This window comes from Penaeus japonicus, unplaced genomic scaffold (assembly GCF_977035675.1).
Source record: "Penaeus japonicus unplaced genomic scaffold, GWHDUDI00000001_assembly GWHDUDI00000021, whole genome shotgun sequence".
NCBI classification, from domain to species: domain Eukaryota; kingdom Metazoa; phylum Arthropoda; class Malacostraca; order Decapoda; family Penaeidae; genus Penaeus; species Penaeus japonicus.
The window spans coordinates 23986536-24002696 of record NW_028234423.1 but is presented as its reverse complement, the minus strand read 5'-3'; the positions used below and the strand labels follow the sequence as shown (position 1 = coordinate 24002696).

General features: G+C 40.1%; 1 protein-coding gene across 3 annotated transcripts in view; it reads left to right on the top strand.

Moving 5' to 3' along the window:
* mv (lysosomal-trafficking regulator mauve) overlaps positions 1-16161 on the top strand; it is a 113426-nt gene that overhangs the window by 89864 nt on the left and 7401 nt on the right. For 2 of the 3 annotated variants that reach the window (XM_043013300.2, XM_043013298.2), the window contains exons 12-44: positions 207-435; positions 1361-1475; positions 1763-1872; positions 2093-2206; positions 2455-2609; positions 2794-2919; positions 3107-3500; positions 3633-3772; positions 3910-4083; positions 4191-4363; positions 4777-4933; positions 5081-5288; positions 5506-5673; positions 6426-6505; positions 6876-7604; positions 7764-7976; positions 8506-8607; positions 8880-9089; positions 10114-10309; positions 10463-10601; positions 10777-10940; positions 11100-11219; positions 11411-11607; positions 11796-11936; positions 12296-12420; positions 12618-12839; positions 13203-13315; positions 13531-13751; positions 14377-14538; positions 14791-14875; positions 15072-15219; positions 15511-15577; positions 15917-16049. In XM_043013300.2, the coding sequence (XP_042869234.2) occupies positions 207-435; positions 1361-1475; positions 1763-1872; positions 2093-2206; positions 2455-2609; positions 2794-2919; positions 3107-3500; positions 3633-3772; positions 3910-4083; positions 4191-4363; positions 4777-4933; positions 5081-5288; positions 5506-5673; positions 6426-6505; positions 6876-7604; positions 7764-7976; positions 8506-8607; positions 8880-9089; positions 10114-10309; positions 10463-10601; positions 10777-10940; positions 11100-11219; positions 11411-11607; positions 11796-11936; positions 12296-12420; positions 12618-12839; positions 13203-13315; positions 13531-13751; positions 14377-14538; positions 14791-14875; positions 15072-15219; positions 15511-15577; positions 15917-16049 (5830 nt within the window). The remainder of the gene's footprint in view (positions 1-206; positions 436-1360; positions 1476-1762; positions 1873-2092; positions 2207-2454; positions 2610-2793; positions 2920-3106; positions 3501-3632; positions 3773-3909; positions 4084-4190; positions 4364-4776; positions 4934-5080; positions 5289-5505; positions 5674-6425; positions 6506-6875; positions 7605-7763; positions 7977-8505; positions 8608-8879; positions 9090-10113; positions 10310-10462; positions 10602-10776; positions 10941-11099; positions 11220-11410; positions 11608-11795; positions 11937-12295; positions 12421-12617; positions 12840-13202; positions 13316-13530; positions 13752-14376; positions 14539-14790; positions 14876-15071; positions 15220-15510; positions 15578-15916; positions 16050-16161) is intronic. The other variant, XM_043013299.2, reaches the window with a different exon arrangement.

Genomic DNA, 16161 nt, shown 5'->3' with positions numbered 1-16161 from the left:
ATGTTCTCTCATAGGAAATAGACTTTTTCAGGGATAGTTTCCTATATAACCGTGTCCGCTCAATGATTAGATACATCAATCGCGTACTTTAAGAAACTAATGCGAACTTGCTCCATTAGGGAAAAAAAAAGTTTCTCTTAATTTATTCGCGTTCAATTAAACACCAGCGACGCATTGTACTCACACACCCGTACTCAACCCTCCAGGAGACGTTGCTGCGCGCCCTGTCGGGGGTTCTGGAGGGCAGCGGGCGCGAGCCTCAGCACGCCCTCCCGTACCCGTGCCCAGGGGCGTCCACCACCTCGGTGTCGCCGCCCCTCGACGCCTCCCACAACTCCCTCACCGAGAGCCTGGCGTCCTTCGTCAACATCCGGGTCCCGTCGTCGCCTGTCGTCGAGGCCATCACCAGGCTGCACGAGAGTCACTGCAGGCACGGTAAGACCTTATGCTCGCTTCTCTTTATTCTTCTCGTGTATTTTTTCTATTCTCTTCTCTTGTTTTCTCTTCTTTTCTCTTCTCTTTTATTTTTTCTCTTCTCTTCTCTTTTTTTTCTCTTCTCTCTTCCCTTCTCTTCTCTTTTTTTTCTTCTCTCTTATCCTGTCTTTTCTCTTCTCTCTTCCTTTATCTTCTCTCTTCCTTTATCTTCCCTTTTTTCTCTTCTCTCTTATCCTGTCTTTTCTCTCCTCTTTTATTTTTTCTTTTCTCTTGTATTTTCTCTTTTTTCCTCCTCTCTCTTCTCTTGTGTTTTTTTCTCTTCTCTCTTCTCTTCTCTTCTGTTTTTTTCTCTTCTCGCCTCTCTTTTTTTTCTCTTCTTTCTTCTCTCTTTTCTCTTTTCTTGTATTTTTTCTCTTCTTTCTTCTCTCTTTTCTCTTTTCTTGTATTTTTTCTCTTCTCTTCTCTTTTTTCTCTTCTTTTTCTTCTCTTCTCTTTTCTCTTCTCTTCTCTTCTCTTCTCTTCTCTTCTCTTCTCTTCTCTTCTCTTTCCTCTCCTTCTCTCCTTCTCTCCTTCTCTCCTCTCTCGCTCTCTGTCTCTCTCTCTGTCTCTCTCTCTCTCTCTCTCTCTCTCTCTCCTTCTCTCCTCTCCTTCTCTCCTCTCCTCTCCTCTCCTCTCTCTCTCTCTCTCTCTCTCTCTCTCTCTCTCTCTCTCTCTCTCTCTCTCTCTCTCTCTCTCTCTCTCTCTCTCTCTCTCTCTCTCTCTGTCGTCCTTTAACTTAACAAATTTAATTTTGAAATTTCCTCTTTCCCTCTCTCTAATATCATATAAACCCACACATGAATATATAAACATGTATGTTAGTATATTCAAGATAACACCCAAATTATGTTTCAATCTATAATCCACACCCACATTTCTCCTTCAGGGATCTTGTCATGTGCTGCCATCTCCTGCGTGGTTTGCCCTGTCCCGCGCACCCTCGACTGGTCCCCCTACAATTCGGGCCTCTCGAGCACCTCCTGGGTGTGCATACGTGACAGGTGAGGTTCCTGGTAACTCTTGGTTTTGCATGTTAGAGAGGTGAGATTCCAGGTGACTTTGGTGTGCATATGCAATGGGTAAGATTCCTGGGTGATTTTTAGGTCTGCATATGTGATGGATGAAATGCCAAAAGATTTTTTGCGTGAATTAAGAGAAGAGCATTGTTTGGAAATGCAAATAATCATTTGAACAGAAAACATACAGACTTTTGATTTTTAGTTTGTCAGTGTTGTTAATATGTAAACAAACTTATGAATGCCCTATTCTCAACCCTTACCCCCCACAGGACAGGGGCAGAATCCAAACAGCGGTGCTCTCCTCAGTCCAGCTTAGTCATGAGCTATGGGTCTGGGAGTTACTTTGAGAATGCTGCTCGGTGCAACTCCAATTTCTCACGTGAGTCACTTTTCTTCTTCCCCTTCCTCCTCTCCCTCCTCCTCCTCCTCTTGTTTTCTCTTAAGGATATGATCAGAATGGAAGGAAAATCAGTCTCAAGATTTGTGTGCTGATCCATTAATGACAGTTCCACCTACAAGTGTCATGTGTATTTATGGTTTTATAAGTAGGGTCTACAATGACAATTAACGAATTTAAAGATCCTTTTCATTACAATTAGGGGGAGCCACATCTACAGTGTCTGTGAGCAGTGAAGTGACCCTGAACAAACTACACATCATGTCGGTTGGGACGCAGCACCTCATGTTCTCACTGTGGCTGGACCCCATCAAAGGTGAGTGTATTGGAGGCAGATAGAGAATGAGGAGATATAACTTTTCATATACTGTGAAAGTTGTGTTCAATTTACTGATAGTGACATACTTTGGTTAGGGAGTTTATACAGCCTTTATTTTGTTCTATTTTCATTATATATTTATCAGCTTTTGAGGTAATGTAAACAAAGTTACAGATCTGAAGATGTATCAGCCAAAATATCTATTAAAAAATTCTTTCCATTTTTTTTCCTCCTTTTGTTAACAGATTGCCTACAGGTGTGTATTTCACGAGAAGTTGATGGAGAGAGCGTACTTCTGAGCCAGGGTGTTGTGGTGCGCGCAGGAATATGTGACGGAGATTGGCATCACCTTGCTTTTTGCGTCCCTACTATCAATGTTCGCAGAGGCGGGTCTCTGAAGGTATGTCCTCTTTTGAGTTGCAGATATACTGTAATTCACATGGAGATAGATTGGGGATATATGTACAGATATGCCATGTTTAGAAAATTATACTTATAACTTCACCACTTTGAAATACATGATAGCAAGATAGTTTGGTATTTTCTTAGTCTAATATGAAGCTTATGAACCTTTCATTATCCAGGTGACAATATTCCTGGACTCTTTGACGTGCCATTCAGTGACACTGATGGTACCTCCTGTAGGCTCCATTAAGAAAAGTTCACCATCGTACCTTTTGCTTGGACACACGGACTACTATTCAGCTGAGGTAGGTCTTGAGAGCTGTTTTTATTGTGTGTAATCTTTTGTATGTTGTACTTGGTAGGGAAGCTTTTTCATGGATTTTGGTTGTTATTGGTTGATGGTACATTATTTATCTCAAGTTCTTAGATTATAGATATTGTGGTAAGGTTTGGAAATGAAAGAAGGATGATAGTTGTAATTGTCTTTCACAGGGCCCTCAGATGTGCCAGTCAATGGATGAATTAGACCCCCTCAGCTTGCACAGGACTCGAAGAGGGAGCCTTTGCTATAGCCATTCCCATAAACTCCTCATGGCCAATACATTCCTGTTCCGTGAGCCCATCCTGAGTCGTGAATTGTGTCTCTATCTGATTGCGCTTGGAAAGGACTGTACAAGTCTTCTCCCACTCACTTCCAAGGATGAGAGAGTATTGCTGATGCCCTTCATCACACCCAAGCTTCTGACAGCAGGGATGGACCTGTCTGTGATATATGGACGTATGGAATCTGTAATTAGACCAGCGCAGGAATGCTTATTGCTCCTCCACTCAGCTCAGGAGCCTTCAGAGTTCTTGTGCTACAAGCCACATGTTCCAACACTGCAAGGTAAGAACACTTTTTTTTCATTTTTAATTATTATTCCTTCTTTTTTTTATAGCATTTTTCTTTTCTGGAATGCCATATATACACCAAACTTTTCTATAAGAATTAAAGAAAATGTGCATTTGCCTCCACCAGATTTCGGGACCCACTACCCAACATGTTCCACACAAACAGCAGTCATGTTTGGAGATCTAAACCCTGTGAGAAACCAAGGTCCTGACCTCGCACTGCTGCAGATGGGCGGGATAGCCCATCTTGTCTACCTGTGTGCAAGGGTAGAGTACCAATATTGTTGTCATCATAAGCATATCCAAAAAGAGAATTCTTGTAGATATGTTGATATGCCAATAAGCTTTATAAATCTGTCAAAACATTTAGTTATTTTGCTTATATTTGTTTTTCTAACATCCAGATGGTTGAAGTGAGGGGAGATGAAAGAGAACAAGCTGAAGCTCTCACACTTCTCTTACAAGCAGTTCACACTTCTCCTCACTTAGCTGCTCAGTATGCTGGGATCCGGGGCAACTCTCTCATGTTCCGTATCCTTATGTCGCCCCTTGCATCTCCAGGCGTGCAGGTCATTAAGGTATGGAATAGTGAAGTCCTGTTCTGGAAATGCTTGCTCCACCTTTTTTTCATGGTATCTAATTTTGTTAAAGATCTTGATTTGAACTTCATCTCATTTGATTACAGGCTCTAGTTGATGGTTGTACTTATCCAAGTGTGGTGCAGTACTTAGCTTGCCGTGATGTGTACACCATCGCCCCGCATGTGCCAGCAATGCTCGTAGACAGAGAACTTATGGATTCCCTCATTAGCAACTGGAAGACTTTCCTTGGGAATTGTTCTGAGAAACAAACAACCAAGTATGAAAACACTTGTTATTTATCTCTCTCTTTCTCTCTCTCTCTCTCTCTCTCTCTCTCTCTCTCTCTCTCTCTCTTTCTCTCTCTCTCTCTCTCTCTCTCTCTCTCTCTCTCTCTCTCTCTCTCTCTCTCTCTCTCTCTCTCTCTCTCTCCCTCTCTCCTTCCCTCCCTCCCTCCCTCCCTCCCTCCTTCCCTCCCTCTCTCTCCCTCTCTTGCTCCTTCCCTCCATCCCCCTTCCTCTTCTCTCATCCTCTCATCATCTCTTTGTTTGTTTTCTGTCTTGTTTCTTTCTTGATCATTTTGAAAATTATAATGGTTCAAAAAAGGAATTAATATATTAGATAAAATTATTTTCATTTGTTATACTCTAAAAATATAGTTAATGTGTAAATGCCTTCTTCAACCATTTCCAGGTACTGTGTGGATGAGAATGGGGAGAGGATAAGTGTGTTAGGGATATTGCTGTCAGTGCTGAAGGTGCTGGTGGCGGAGAACCAACCGTATCGAGACTTTAATCTCTCTCAGTTGAGGGACATCGATGCTCTAGACAAGATTCTCTTCATGTGCAAGGTTGGGATGATTGAAAGAACAATTTTGTCTTGTTTTATTCATCAGTGTATTTTTTTTTCAATTTTTGAGAAAGGTAGATATATGAATGCCAAGTAAATTTTCAGTAATTTATGTATATTTTCCCTTCTTATTTTCTAAATGTCTCAGGAACTGGAGCTAACAACGGGTTCTCTGGATGGCTTGTGTTCAGCTGACCTGGTGGTGAGCGTTGTGACAGGTCTAGTGGGAGGACTAGGACCTGGGTCTTGGAGGAATGCAGCCACAGGTCATGCACATGGGTTCTCAGCCCAGGACTCATATTCCTCAGGCTTTTGCTCAGGTCCTTCAGGAGTTGGCATGGCAGCTACGCCCACAGGTTGGTTCAGTTTTGAGGATGTGTTCACTGAGTAGAGTTATGATTGGTACTATAAAGATTTTGTGGAAGAAGACTGCACTTTATGTGGACTTTGGAAACAAGATATCATTCTTCTACTTTTTTTTCCCCAGAGTTTAAGGTTACATAATTTCAGAACTGTTTTAGTGAGTATAGTATTGCAATTTTTAAAAATCATACTTGACATGCTGTCTTTCAGGAATTACCTCCTTTGGGATTGGGTCACCTGGAGTCCGTGTCAGGGATGTGGCAGCTGTTTATGGCTTCTTGTTGCTCTCACATCCTGCCCACCTTACCTATGCAGCTACAGAACAACACACAGCATACTACCTTCCACAGGTTCCATCTTCAACCACCAGTAGACAAGGTGATGAAGTTCTCTTTTTATTCTTCCTTTCATTTACTCTCTTTGCTAAGTGATTGTGGATAAAGCATTATCCTGACTTAATCCCTTAAAGTGGTGGCAGCGTCAGCTGCCGGGGATGAGATATTTTGTCGTGGCTATCCTCCCGGCCGGGCATATAGCACTTGGCCACGGCCAGTGCGGGTGCACAGCCAAAGGCATTAAGGCTTACATGTTTAAAATAGCCCGGCATTTCAACCATTTGGAGCCAAAACAGCCCCGTCATTAACTGGTTAAGAATGGAAGATTTTAGTTATCACTGAGAGAAGAATTGTTGTAATGGAACACCTTGTGTGTTTAGAATTAATCCATCCACAATGGGATGTTTCACAATGTCGGATCACTTTCTTTCTGCATTTTTCCTCTTATCGAAATTACAAGCTATTCATTCTCTCAGTTGTGTAACTAAGGCATCATACCAAATGCTATTTAATATCACTTTGCTAACATTTCATAGACTCGTATATCATACCACAAGTCAATAAAGCAATAAAAAATGGATACAGTGTCTCAAAATCCCCACCCCAGGCTGAACATCTGAAGATTTGGCCCATCCTGGAAGGGTTAATGATTAGGCTTAGATAAAATACCTAGCACCTAGATTAGTAGCTAGATTAGTAATAAGATATAGAAAAAAAACTTTCAAAGTAGTGAATTCTCAGCTGAGAAGAGACTTACAAAATAGTAATTCATACTGTATTTTTCCTTGCCAATAGGATCTCTTGTGGCTATTGGGGTTGATCTGGCAGCTGAGATGACGGACATTCCCAGACCCAATCAGGAAACCCAACGACAGGTTAGTTTGTCTTCTCATTTTTAGTGTTGTTATTACCCTTTTTTCTTTTTTTTTCATTATTGTTATAAGTATTATTTTTATCATGATCATTATATTTGTTATTGTTTTATTAATATCATCATCATCAAAGTTATTACTTTCATTTTTATGATGATTATTATTATTGATAGTAAAAATTTTGTTGTTACTCTTGATATTATTATTTCCTTATGTTTTCCCACTCAAATCATAGCTCCTTAATGTAAAGTCGAAGTTTCTGTCTAAAAGTAACCAGAGTAAGGTCAGACATTTATAAGCATGCAAAAATGTTATTAACTATCCCTTATTTGCCCACTCATTCACTCTCAATGCCACTCCATCTTGCCCTCAGCAGACTGGAGACTGGATTGTTATCGGCACCAAAGATCCAATGCTGAAGTCGCAGTCAGTCAAGAGCAGCCCGAAGAAGAGAGAACCAGAGTCCTCCAACAAAAGCTCTTCCCCAAGCTCGGGGGAGGAAGAGAACACGGATGTGGTGGACAGTGTGAGCAACAGCGAGAGTGCCAGCGATGCGACCATGCCAGAGGTTGAGGATCAGGTGGATGGCCAGGTGATCCGACAGATCGAGATGGCTTTCTCCCCTGTCGTTTCAGTTGGAGAAGTTGCCCCCACCAAAGAAGAGGATGAAAAGGATGTTGATGATGGGAGCTGCTTGACAAAGGGGAGAATTAAGGACATTGAAGTCGAAGTGGGTGAGGAGAAGAATGAGAAGGAAACAGAGATGTTGGATGAGCAGAGTCAGTACAGTAGCCCAGATGAGTCCTCTGGGAGTGAGGGAACAGAAACAGATGACAGGATTCTGGGCAAGACAAGCCGTTGGACTGAGGATGTGATGGACACAGATGAGGACGACAGTGACGAGGAAGACGAAAGCATAGATAACGACGACCATTCATGCCTGACGCAGGTGGTGGTTGGATTGCTGGAAATGCTGGAACTGGTGTTGAAGTATTCCTCTGACACCACAACCAGGACACTGTTGGCTGAGGCTTTGTTCATGGATCAAGTGCTGATCATGTGCAATCACCCTCAGCCCATTATTAGGTGTTCTGTCTTTAAGGTAATTTTTTCTCCTTTTTTTCTCATTGTTTGAAATTTTAACAAGTTAAGCAGTGATAAATACACTATTAATTGTAATGCATAAACTATTTTCAATGCTTTTTGCTTGATGCCAGAACACTGATGAATGATTGTGACTCCTCATTCATATCTCCAACAGCTGTTCACAGTGATACTAGACAGGTGCTCCCCAGAGGACATGGTCATGCACCTGCGTCAGAATGTCCCCTTAGTAATGGCACAGCAGTTGCACAAACACAACACGATCGCCACACAGCTGGTCACTGCTGCGTTCTCCCTTGCTCTAGGGCGATCATTTACCTTTGAGGACTATGCCATCGATAGTGACCCAAGCCTTGCTCTTCCTAATCAGGTAGGAGGATTACTTTTTAGGTGCATATGGGGAGGGGGGGGATCAATTTTAATTGATGGTATGAGAAGACATTTTTGTCAGTAAAGTGTTACACTTTTGACCAAAATCCAATTCATGCTTGCTAAATTATATATATATATATATATATATATATATATATATATATATATATATATATATAATATATATATATATATATATATATATATATAAAATATATATATATATATATATAATAATGAAAACTTTCATTCAAAGATTTTACTAGGCAGCTGATTAATATAGTACTTTCAGGTTCATAAGGTAAAAAGATAAAAAAGATAAAAAAAATATTTTAGTTATACTTTATTTATAATAAAATTAAAATGTCTTACTGATTGGTGTATTGGAAGTTCCATTCAGACCTTGAACTTCTAGTCTCAGCCCAAAATAGCATAAGAGAAACCCCAAAATGTCAAATGATGACATCTTCCAAATTGGAACATAGTGCTCATCCACCTTTCCTAATGCCTCTGCATCACATCATCAGGTGGTGCTCTTCGTCCCGCTGATGGCTCTGTTGCCGCACTCAGCCCAAGACATTGCTCTGTGCCACAACTCCCTCATGGTCCTGCTAGACCTCCTTCACAAGGTTAGTTTATCAGAGCCTTGGAGACTGTATTAGAAGTATATCTTTGTCTTATACAATTCTTCATCATCTTATGTATTCCTCATGGCAGATATGAGAACTGTTGAGGAGAGTGATGGAATGCAGTTGCAGCCTCTAATATCATGGCACCCACTAGACTTGCTGGGAGGCTGTTTTATGATTAAAAACATAGGTTATCTGGTTTACATTCACCAAGACATCTGTTGATCATTACATAAGCTCCAGCTTTCCTCAGGTCCATTTGATATTTCCAGAATACTGAGCTGATCATCCCGCTCATCCACAAAGCTCACTTTGTGGACTCACTCCTTCTAACCTTGAAGAAGTCCCTGCATGACGACAACCTTGGCACTAATGACATCACGGGTGAGAGCGAGTGCGAGGTCTTAGTGTCTGACATTACTGAAATCTTCTCCTGGATCATCAACTGCCTTGTAGCATCACCTCAACATAAACACTTCATGGTGGGTACTGTTGTGGGTAAGGGGACTGACTCCTTTGCCATTCATATACATTATTGGAAAATAAGTTTTGCATTTGTTATCATTAACCATTGCAGACAGGAATAGATTTGCTTGCCCAGCCCCCAGGAAGGGCACTAGTGCCACCTGTGCATCACCCCAGAAGGGTTTTATTTCAGTGCGAGGAAATTTCACATATCACAACCTTTTACGCTCTCTTCCATTCACTTGTTATGATATTAGAGCCACATTTGTGTTTTACTGTATTATGAGACTTATACTTGCTGTATGACAGGCTTTATCAATGTTGCAGTAGTCTAAAATTGTAGTATAGGGTCAATATCAGCTTATGTTCTTTAAACTTGGTGTGATAAAAGTATTGCAATTCTATAGGAGGACAAAGAGAACTTTTTTTTTTTTATTCATGTACTTTCATAAACAAATACAAAAGAACTAGCCATCCACAACTGAGATTACATGAAGAGATGGGGAAGAGGAAGTAAACCTGTGTTTAGGACTGCAAGTGCTGCAGCAGAGGCAGCCAGACTGGCACAGGGGCCCATTGTAGACACTGGAGATGGTCTGGGTCATCTTCTTACTCTGCTTACATATCCTACATCTCTCGGCATCTTGTTGTGTGTCATCACTTCTAGCGCTTGCTAGAAGACCATGAATGGGTTCCATTTATTCCTGTTAGTGCTAAGAGAGAGTGGTGCCATCTAGACTGAACCTATTTTGCTGAATATTACTGCAATTATAGTAATTATAATTGCAATGGTCATCATCAGTTATTATTCATAGTACAATAAAGAAACAATGATCCACTCTCCCCCAATGTCAAAAATGCTGTGAAGACTATTGTCAGATACGTTATGACGTCCACTGTCAGGCTAAAGCTCATGAGTCGCATATATTATGACACCTGTCTGCAATGGATTAAATTGTATGATAAAGGAATATCCTAGCTTTTTTTATCAGAAGAATTGTTTCCCATCAGAGAAATATAATCCCCATTTCTTTACTCCAGCTGAGCCTTGAGGTGCTTCACCAGCTTAATCTTTTGTGTCGAGGAGAAGCAGCCCAGTGTGGAGGCCAGGCCAGCTGCGTAGGGCACCTGCGCAGCACAGAGGCAGCTCTCTTGCAGGTTGCTCTTACACGTATTCAAGCAACAGCCTCCACACACCTGCATTCTATTGGGCAGGAATTCAATAATAGTATCAGAGGTATGCTTTAAAATAGTTTTTAAGTTGATTGCAAGAGATGATAAATAGCAGAATTATGTCCATTATATCTAATATTTTCTGTTATTTCAATTTTCTTTCTCTTACAAAGCATTGCAAGCCATTTTTTCATGATGACCATTGTTATATTTGCAGAGGAAAAGACCTTTGCAATGTCAGGATCTTCCAGTCTACACAACATCAAGCTTTTTGCCACCATGGCAGCTCGAGATGACAGTGATTCAGGCGTTGGATCTGTTCTGGCCAATTATACAACTATTCCCTTGACACATAGGTCAGATATGCCTTTGATTTTATTCCAGTGAGATTCCAGTTGCTCTAAGAGATGATAAAATATGGAGATAGTTCTAATACTGATATTCATCCTCTCCTCCTTTCTCCCTAATGGTAAAATATGGTAGGTACTATTATGTTACTGACATTACATTACATTATTTCTCTTGTTTCAGCTTGCACAACATCGCTGACCAGCTGTTCATGTCTCAGAGCCGCAGCTCTCCTTCCCTCGCTCTCAGTAGTACCAAAAAGGAAGACAGAGTTCTTGCACATTCCGAGATTGTCGACAGATTTAAAGTTCTGTTGCAGAAAGCTACAGATTTTGTATTCATGTCTGGTATGGGACAGTTTATCTCTAGTGTTCATTGATCAGTTCTGTGTTAATCTATCTGTATATATGTGAAATAAGTTAAACACTCTGAAGGTATTGTAGGTTTATATTACTTGTTTTCCTAGATTCATTATGTGTGATTCTGTATTTTTCATCATAATGTAGCTTGGTCATCTGTTGAGTCCGTGGGCAATGAAATGCCATCTGGCGGTGCACCAGAAACCTTCAGCTTGTTCTTGCTCGAGCTCCTCCTAAGCGCTGCTGCAACCATCACACAGCGTAAAGGTGAGACAGAAATCTTATCATTTTACTGATAACATTTTGATACATGCAAGGATTATTTTTTTGTAATTTGAGGACTAATTAATTTGTTTTATTATATTTGATCTTCATTATATAAATTTGATATTTGTAGTTCTGCAGTGAGTCACTCAAGTTGAAAACAATTTTACCCAAACATAATTCCATCCGAACAGGCACGGCTGATCGCACCGGCTGGGAGCGTGTAGTGTGGGGCTGCCAGGATATCTTGAGACTTCACCTCACCCACCTTCTGGCCCTGGTCACATCCCCTAGGACACACCTCCACACCCGGCTCAGAGCTGCCCAAGCACTGGCCACCCATACGCGAATACAGCCCGTTCTCTCATATGCAAATAAAGCAAACCCGCAGGTAATTGGTCATTTGGGTTCAGGTGCTGAAGAGTAACTTTTCTCTCCATGCTTCAAAATAGAAAGGATGACATTAGCATTTTACTTCATTGCATTGATTTCATGGTAGATCTCATAAATAAATTCCATAAAATCTTGGGAATTTTTCTCCCTTTATTCTCAACCTTTTTGCTCTTTTATATCTTCCAGTTACTGTACAAAGTTGGAATCTTTATGCATGAGCTGCGGTACCAGAATGAGAGCAAGCTCGATGCAGCAGCCATTAAGTGTTGTGAACTGGTTCTTCAGATACTGGAAGACTGCGCTGTGCATGTTTTGCCTCCACCAGAGGTAAGGAGTTTTTGGTAACATTTATTTTGTCTTTCATTATTTGTTTATCTTGCTTGAACTAAAGGATGATCTCAAGGAAACCATTCTTTGTGTAGAGAAAGGTTCATGTGTCTTCTGATTTTTGAGCCGTCCTCTGGAGGGAAAGTGAATCATATCCAATTATCTTCTCAGAGTTCAATTAGAAACCATTTAACAAATTTACCAAATATGCTCACTGTGAGATTTTTCAAGACCACTATTTTTCACAAATTTAACACTTCATAGAATTTGACAAACTTTGCTTGTACACACAACAACAGAAAAGCTCTTTCTTTACCAAAGCTTACCAATTTCTTCTAAAATCCTATTTTGCTTTGTAGCTATACCCACCTCATGGTGCCATGAAGGAGTGGAGTGTAGTAATTGAGGAGAAAAAGCAGTGGCAAGATGAGGCAGCAAAGATAGCGGCCCTGATTGTCGATCGGTGTACTAAGCAAGACAAGCGGTGAGTGGTGATGGTGTGCTTTCCTTACTTTTCAGATTGAAGTTGAGGGCCAAATGTTTCTTTATATGATGTAAGATTATGAGATTTTTTCATTTGATTTTTCTTTTCTTTTCTTTTTTCAATGGAGATAAAAAAAGATAGGGTAATCAAAATCTAAGGTTTTTTCATGTGAATAAATAATTTCTCCGATTTCACAGACTGCTGACGAAAAACAGCCAGATCTATGAGTCAGTAGCAGGAGAGTGCAGTCGCCTCACACGCACAGTTGTGGACCGTCAGAATGTAGAGAGGAAAGTTGTTCTTGGAGGCATCAAGCACTCGCAGTGCCGCCACGTCCACTTGACTCACCGGTGGAGAAGCTTGATCGACCTCCTTACACATGAGAGAGCCACTTGGCACTTCCCTGAGGCTTATCCAAGGTAGGAAGATGTTGTCATGTAAAGTTTGATAAGAAAGTGTATGAAAGTATTTGGCATATTACCATGAGTGCACTTTCAATAAGGAAGGGGTTGATCATACAACAGCTATGTGTGGGAATTAGTGAATTACAGGAGAGTCTGTAATATGTAAATAGAATATCTAAAGGGAAATTCTACCAAGTTGCTAAATACTAGTTCAGATAATAGTTAAGTCAGATTGGGGTCTAGATAAAGTCATTATATTGGTATGATAGAATATAGTATTAAATCATTTTAGCTGAAGATTTTTTTTATGTTTTTTCTGTTTATAAACCACCAACTAAATATTTAAAATGGATATTATGACTGCCACTGTATCAACAGGTCTTGGCAGCTAGACCAAACTGAAGGCCCAATGAGAGTCCGCAAACGGCTCAAGAGAGGTCGCCTTAATATACAACCTCGTTACCTCATGCCTGAATATAGACAGAAATTAGGTGAGTTTTGAGTTTATTCATATATTTCCCTTTCTTTTCTCTTATCTTCTCTCCTCTCCTCTCTCCTCCTCTCCTCCCCTCCTCTCCTCTCCTCTCCTCTCCTCTCTCTCTTTTTTATTCTTTAAGATATTTCAATGCAAGACATGTATGAATACAGCTCCTATCTTGAAAATTGAACTTACATAATATTTCCCTTTCCATCCTCTTCACTGCAGACATAGAGAATAAACTAGCTCCATTAGAAGCTGTCCTTCAGGGATCAGAAACAGAGTCTGCAATGGCAGTCATGATCGAGCGACTTAACGTAAGCGAACGCATCATCCATATGAGCAGCGCGTCAGTCGTCTCTCCAGGGATGGAACAGCGAGGGGAAATCCTCATTAGTCGGACTGCCATGTATTTTGTTGGAGAGCAAGTTACAATTGACATGAACCAGGTATTATCATTATATGTTTCTATCTTGTTTTTACTTTTGTCCTAATTCTTTCTTTTTAGGTTAGTATCATCTCAACCTTCAAGGCCAAAGTTTGATGATTGTCTTTTTCCCATCCTTTATTAGGGGCCAACAGTTCCATATTTTAGTTTCTTAACAAATGAAGTGATATCAAGTCATGTGCAAGCCCATCTCCCTGCCAGGGATGCAATATCACGTCATGGCTTTTTGTGTGGTTGGCACAGTGGGCAATTTGGTGAATAGCCCGAGGCATTAGGCCTGTGCATTTCGAAATACCATGACGTTATGCACTGGGGGAGCCAAAACCGTCCCATTATTATCAGGTTAAAACAAATCATACCTACTTGATAAAAATTCAGAAGTAAACAAGGATGGAAGTCTAATGCTGCACAGACTGATTTTGTGAGGAAATTAGAGCAATATTTGTATATTTACAAATATCACTGTACATGATCATCAGGGTTATTATGTTATTCCTCTGTGTGTGTGTATGTGTATGTGTATGTATATGTGTGTTCAATGTGTGTGTGTGTTCATCATTTAAGAAACCAAGAAAAGATGCCTGTGATTAGCTAACACATTATCTTAATGCTCCTTCTGCCAACAGTGTGGGAGCAGCAGCGAAGTTGTGTCTGTGACGTGGCCCCTTGACAACATTCGTGAAATCCACATACGCCGTTTCCAGCTCCAGGACTGTGCATTGGAGGTCTTCCTGACGACTGGCCACTCTGTGCTGCTGGCTTTCACCGACACTCAGCACAGGAACCAGGTGGCTTATCAACTTGACTTGTTTATATATTTCTTTTATTAATCACTTATAAAGTATTTATTTTAATTTGAATCAGTGATTAGAGGTGGTGGGTGCATATGCATACAAAGAAATATTTTTTTAATGAGTTAAATTTTGAATATGATTTTAACATGATTTAGAGATTGAGATGCACTCACAGAATCTATTTTCTGAGTTTGTCATTTAATAGAAAAAGGAGAGGAAATCAAAGTAATTGCTTTTTGGTCTCAGGTCATCGGCATCTTAAGCACATCTGACCTTCCAAACCTTTCAAGCAAAGCAACCTTACCTGAAGTCACCACACAATGGAGGGAAGGTAAGAACCCATTAGAATTATCTGTTTTTCACCACCAGATCTTCATTCAAGGGGAAAATTGCAAGATGATTTTCTCAACCACTGGAAATCACAGCCAAAAACATTAAACATCTTATCAGAATGATAATTTATTTTTTTTTTATTGTGTACTGAAATATATAAACTTTAATCTTGTTCTCCCTCATTTTTTCCACAGGCCATATAACAAACTATGAGTATCTGACGCAATTGAACAAGCTGGCTGGTCGTTCCTTCAACGACCTGATGCAGTATCCTGTCTTTCCCTTCATTCTCTCTAACTACACTGTTGAAATCCTGAACCTCAATGATCCAGCTGTGTACAGGTAAGTTGTCACAAAATGTAGTCATAATAAATCACTTTTATTCCAACATGCAATGGTCTATACATCTAGGCACTGATGGTTGAATCATCATGTATTTTGGGTTATCCTATTAAATGAGCAAAGGTTGTCCAGTGGATCATTATTTATTTCTTAATGAAATAGCTGTTACTGCTTTCTCTTTCTTTTTCCCTTTCCTTCTCATTTGATCACTTGATAGTAGCACCAGAGGTATTTCCTTGTAAGAAGGCAAAATGAGTCATCTGGATTCATATTTCTCAATCTTCTCAACAGAAATCTGAAGAAGCCCATTGCTGTGCAACACAAACACAAGGAGCAGCATTACATTAATAACTATGAGGTATGTTTGTGTCCTATTTTATTCTTCTTTTTCTTCCTGCTTTTGATACTACAAGTTATGTTCTAGAAATTTTGGAGATCAGACAGAACTGAATTATATCTTCAGACAAGAAAAACTTTTTTATATATGTATTTCTATATTATGTTTCATTGTTACCTTTTTGGTAAACTTCTTGTGCTTATCCGCAAATCGTACTCACTCACACACACACACCACTTAAGAATAGCTTTCCTTTTTAATTTTATCATAAAAGGCAATACCTTCCTATATCTCACAGCTTTAGAAACAATAAAATAAATGATCCATAAGCTTATATATAAATGCACCCTCTCTTTTTAGATAACAAGGCAGATGAGCCAGAACACAGGCGATGGTCCTTACCACTATGGCTCCCACTACAGCAACTCGGGCATCGTCCTGCATTTCCTCGTGCGCCTTCCCCCTTTCACTCAGCTCTTTCTGAGATATCAAGGTAATAGGTCCGAAAAGGGAGAAAGGACTGCTTTCAGTCATGTTAAGGAGCAGTGCTTCTCTCTATCTGTTTTTCTTCTTTTTCTTTATTTTTTTTTCTTTTTCCATCTTAA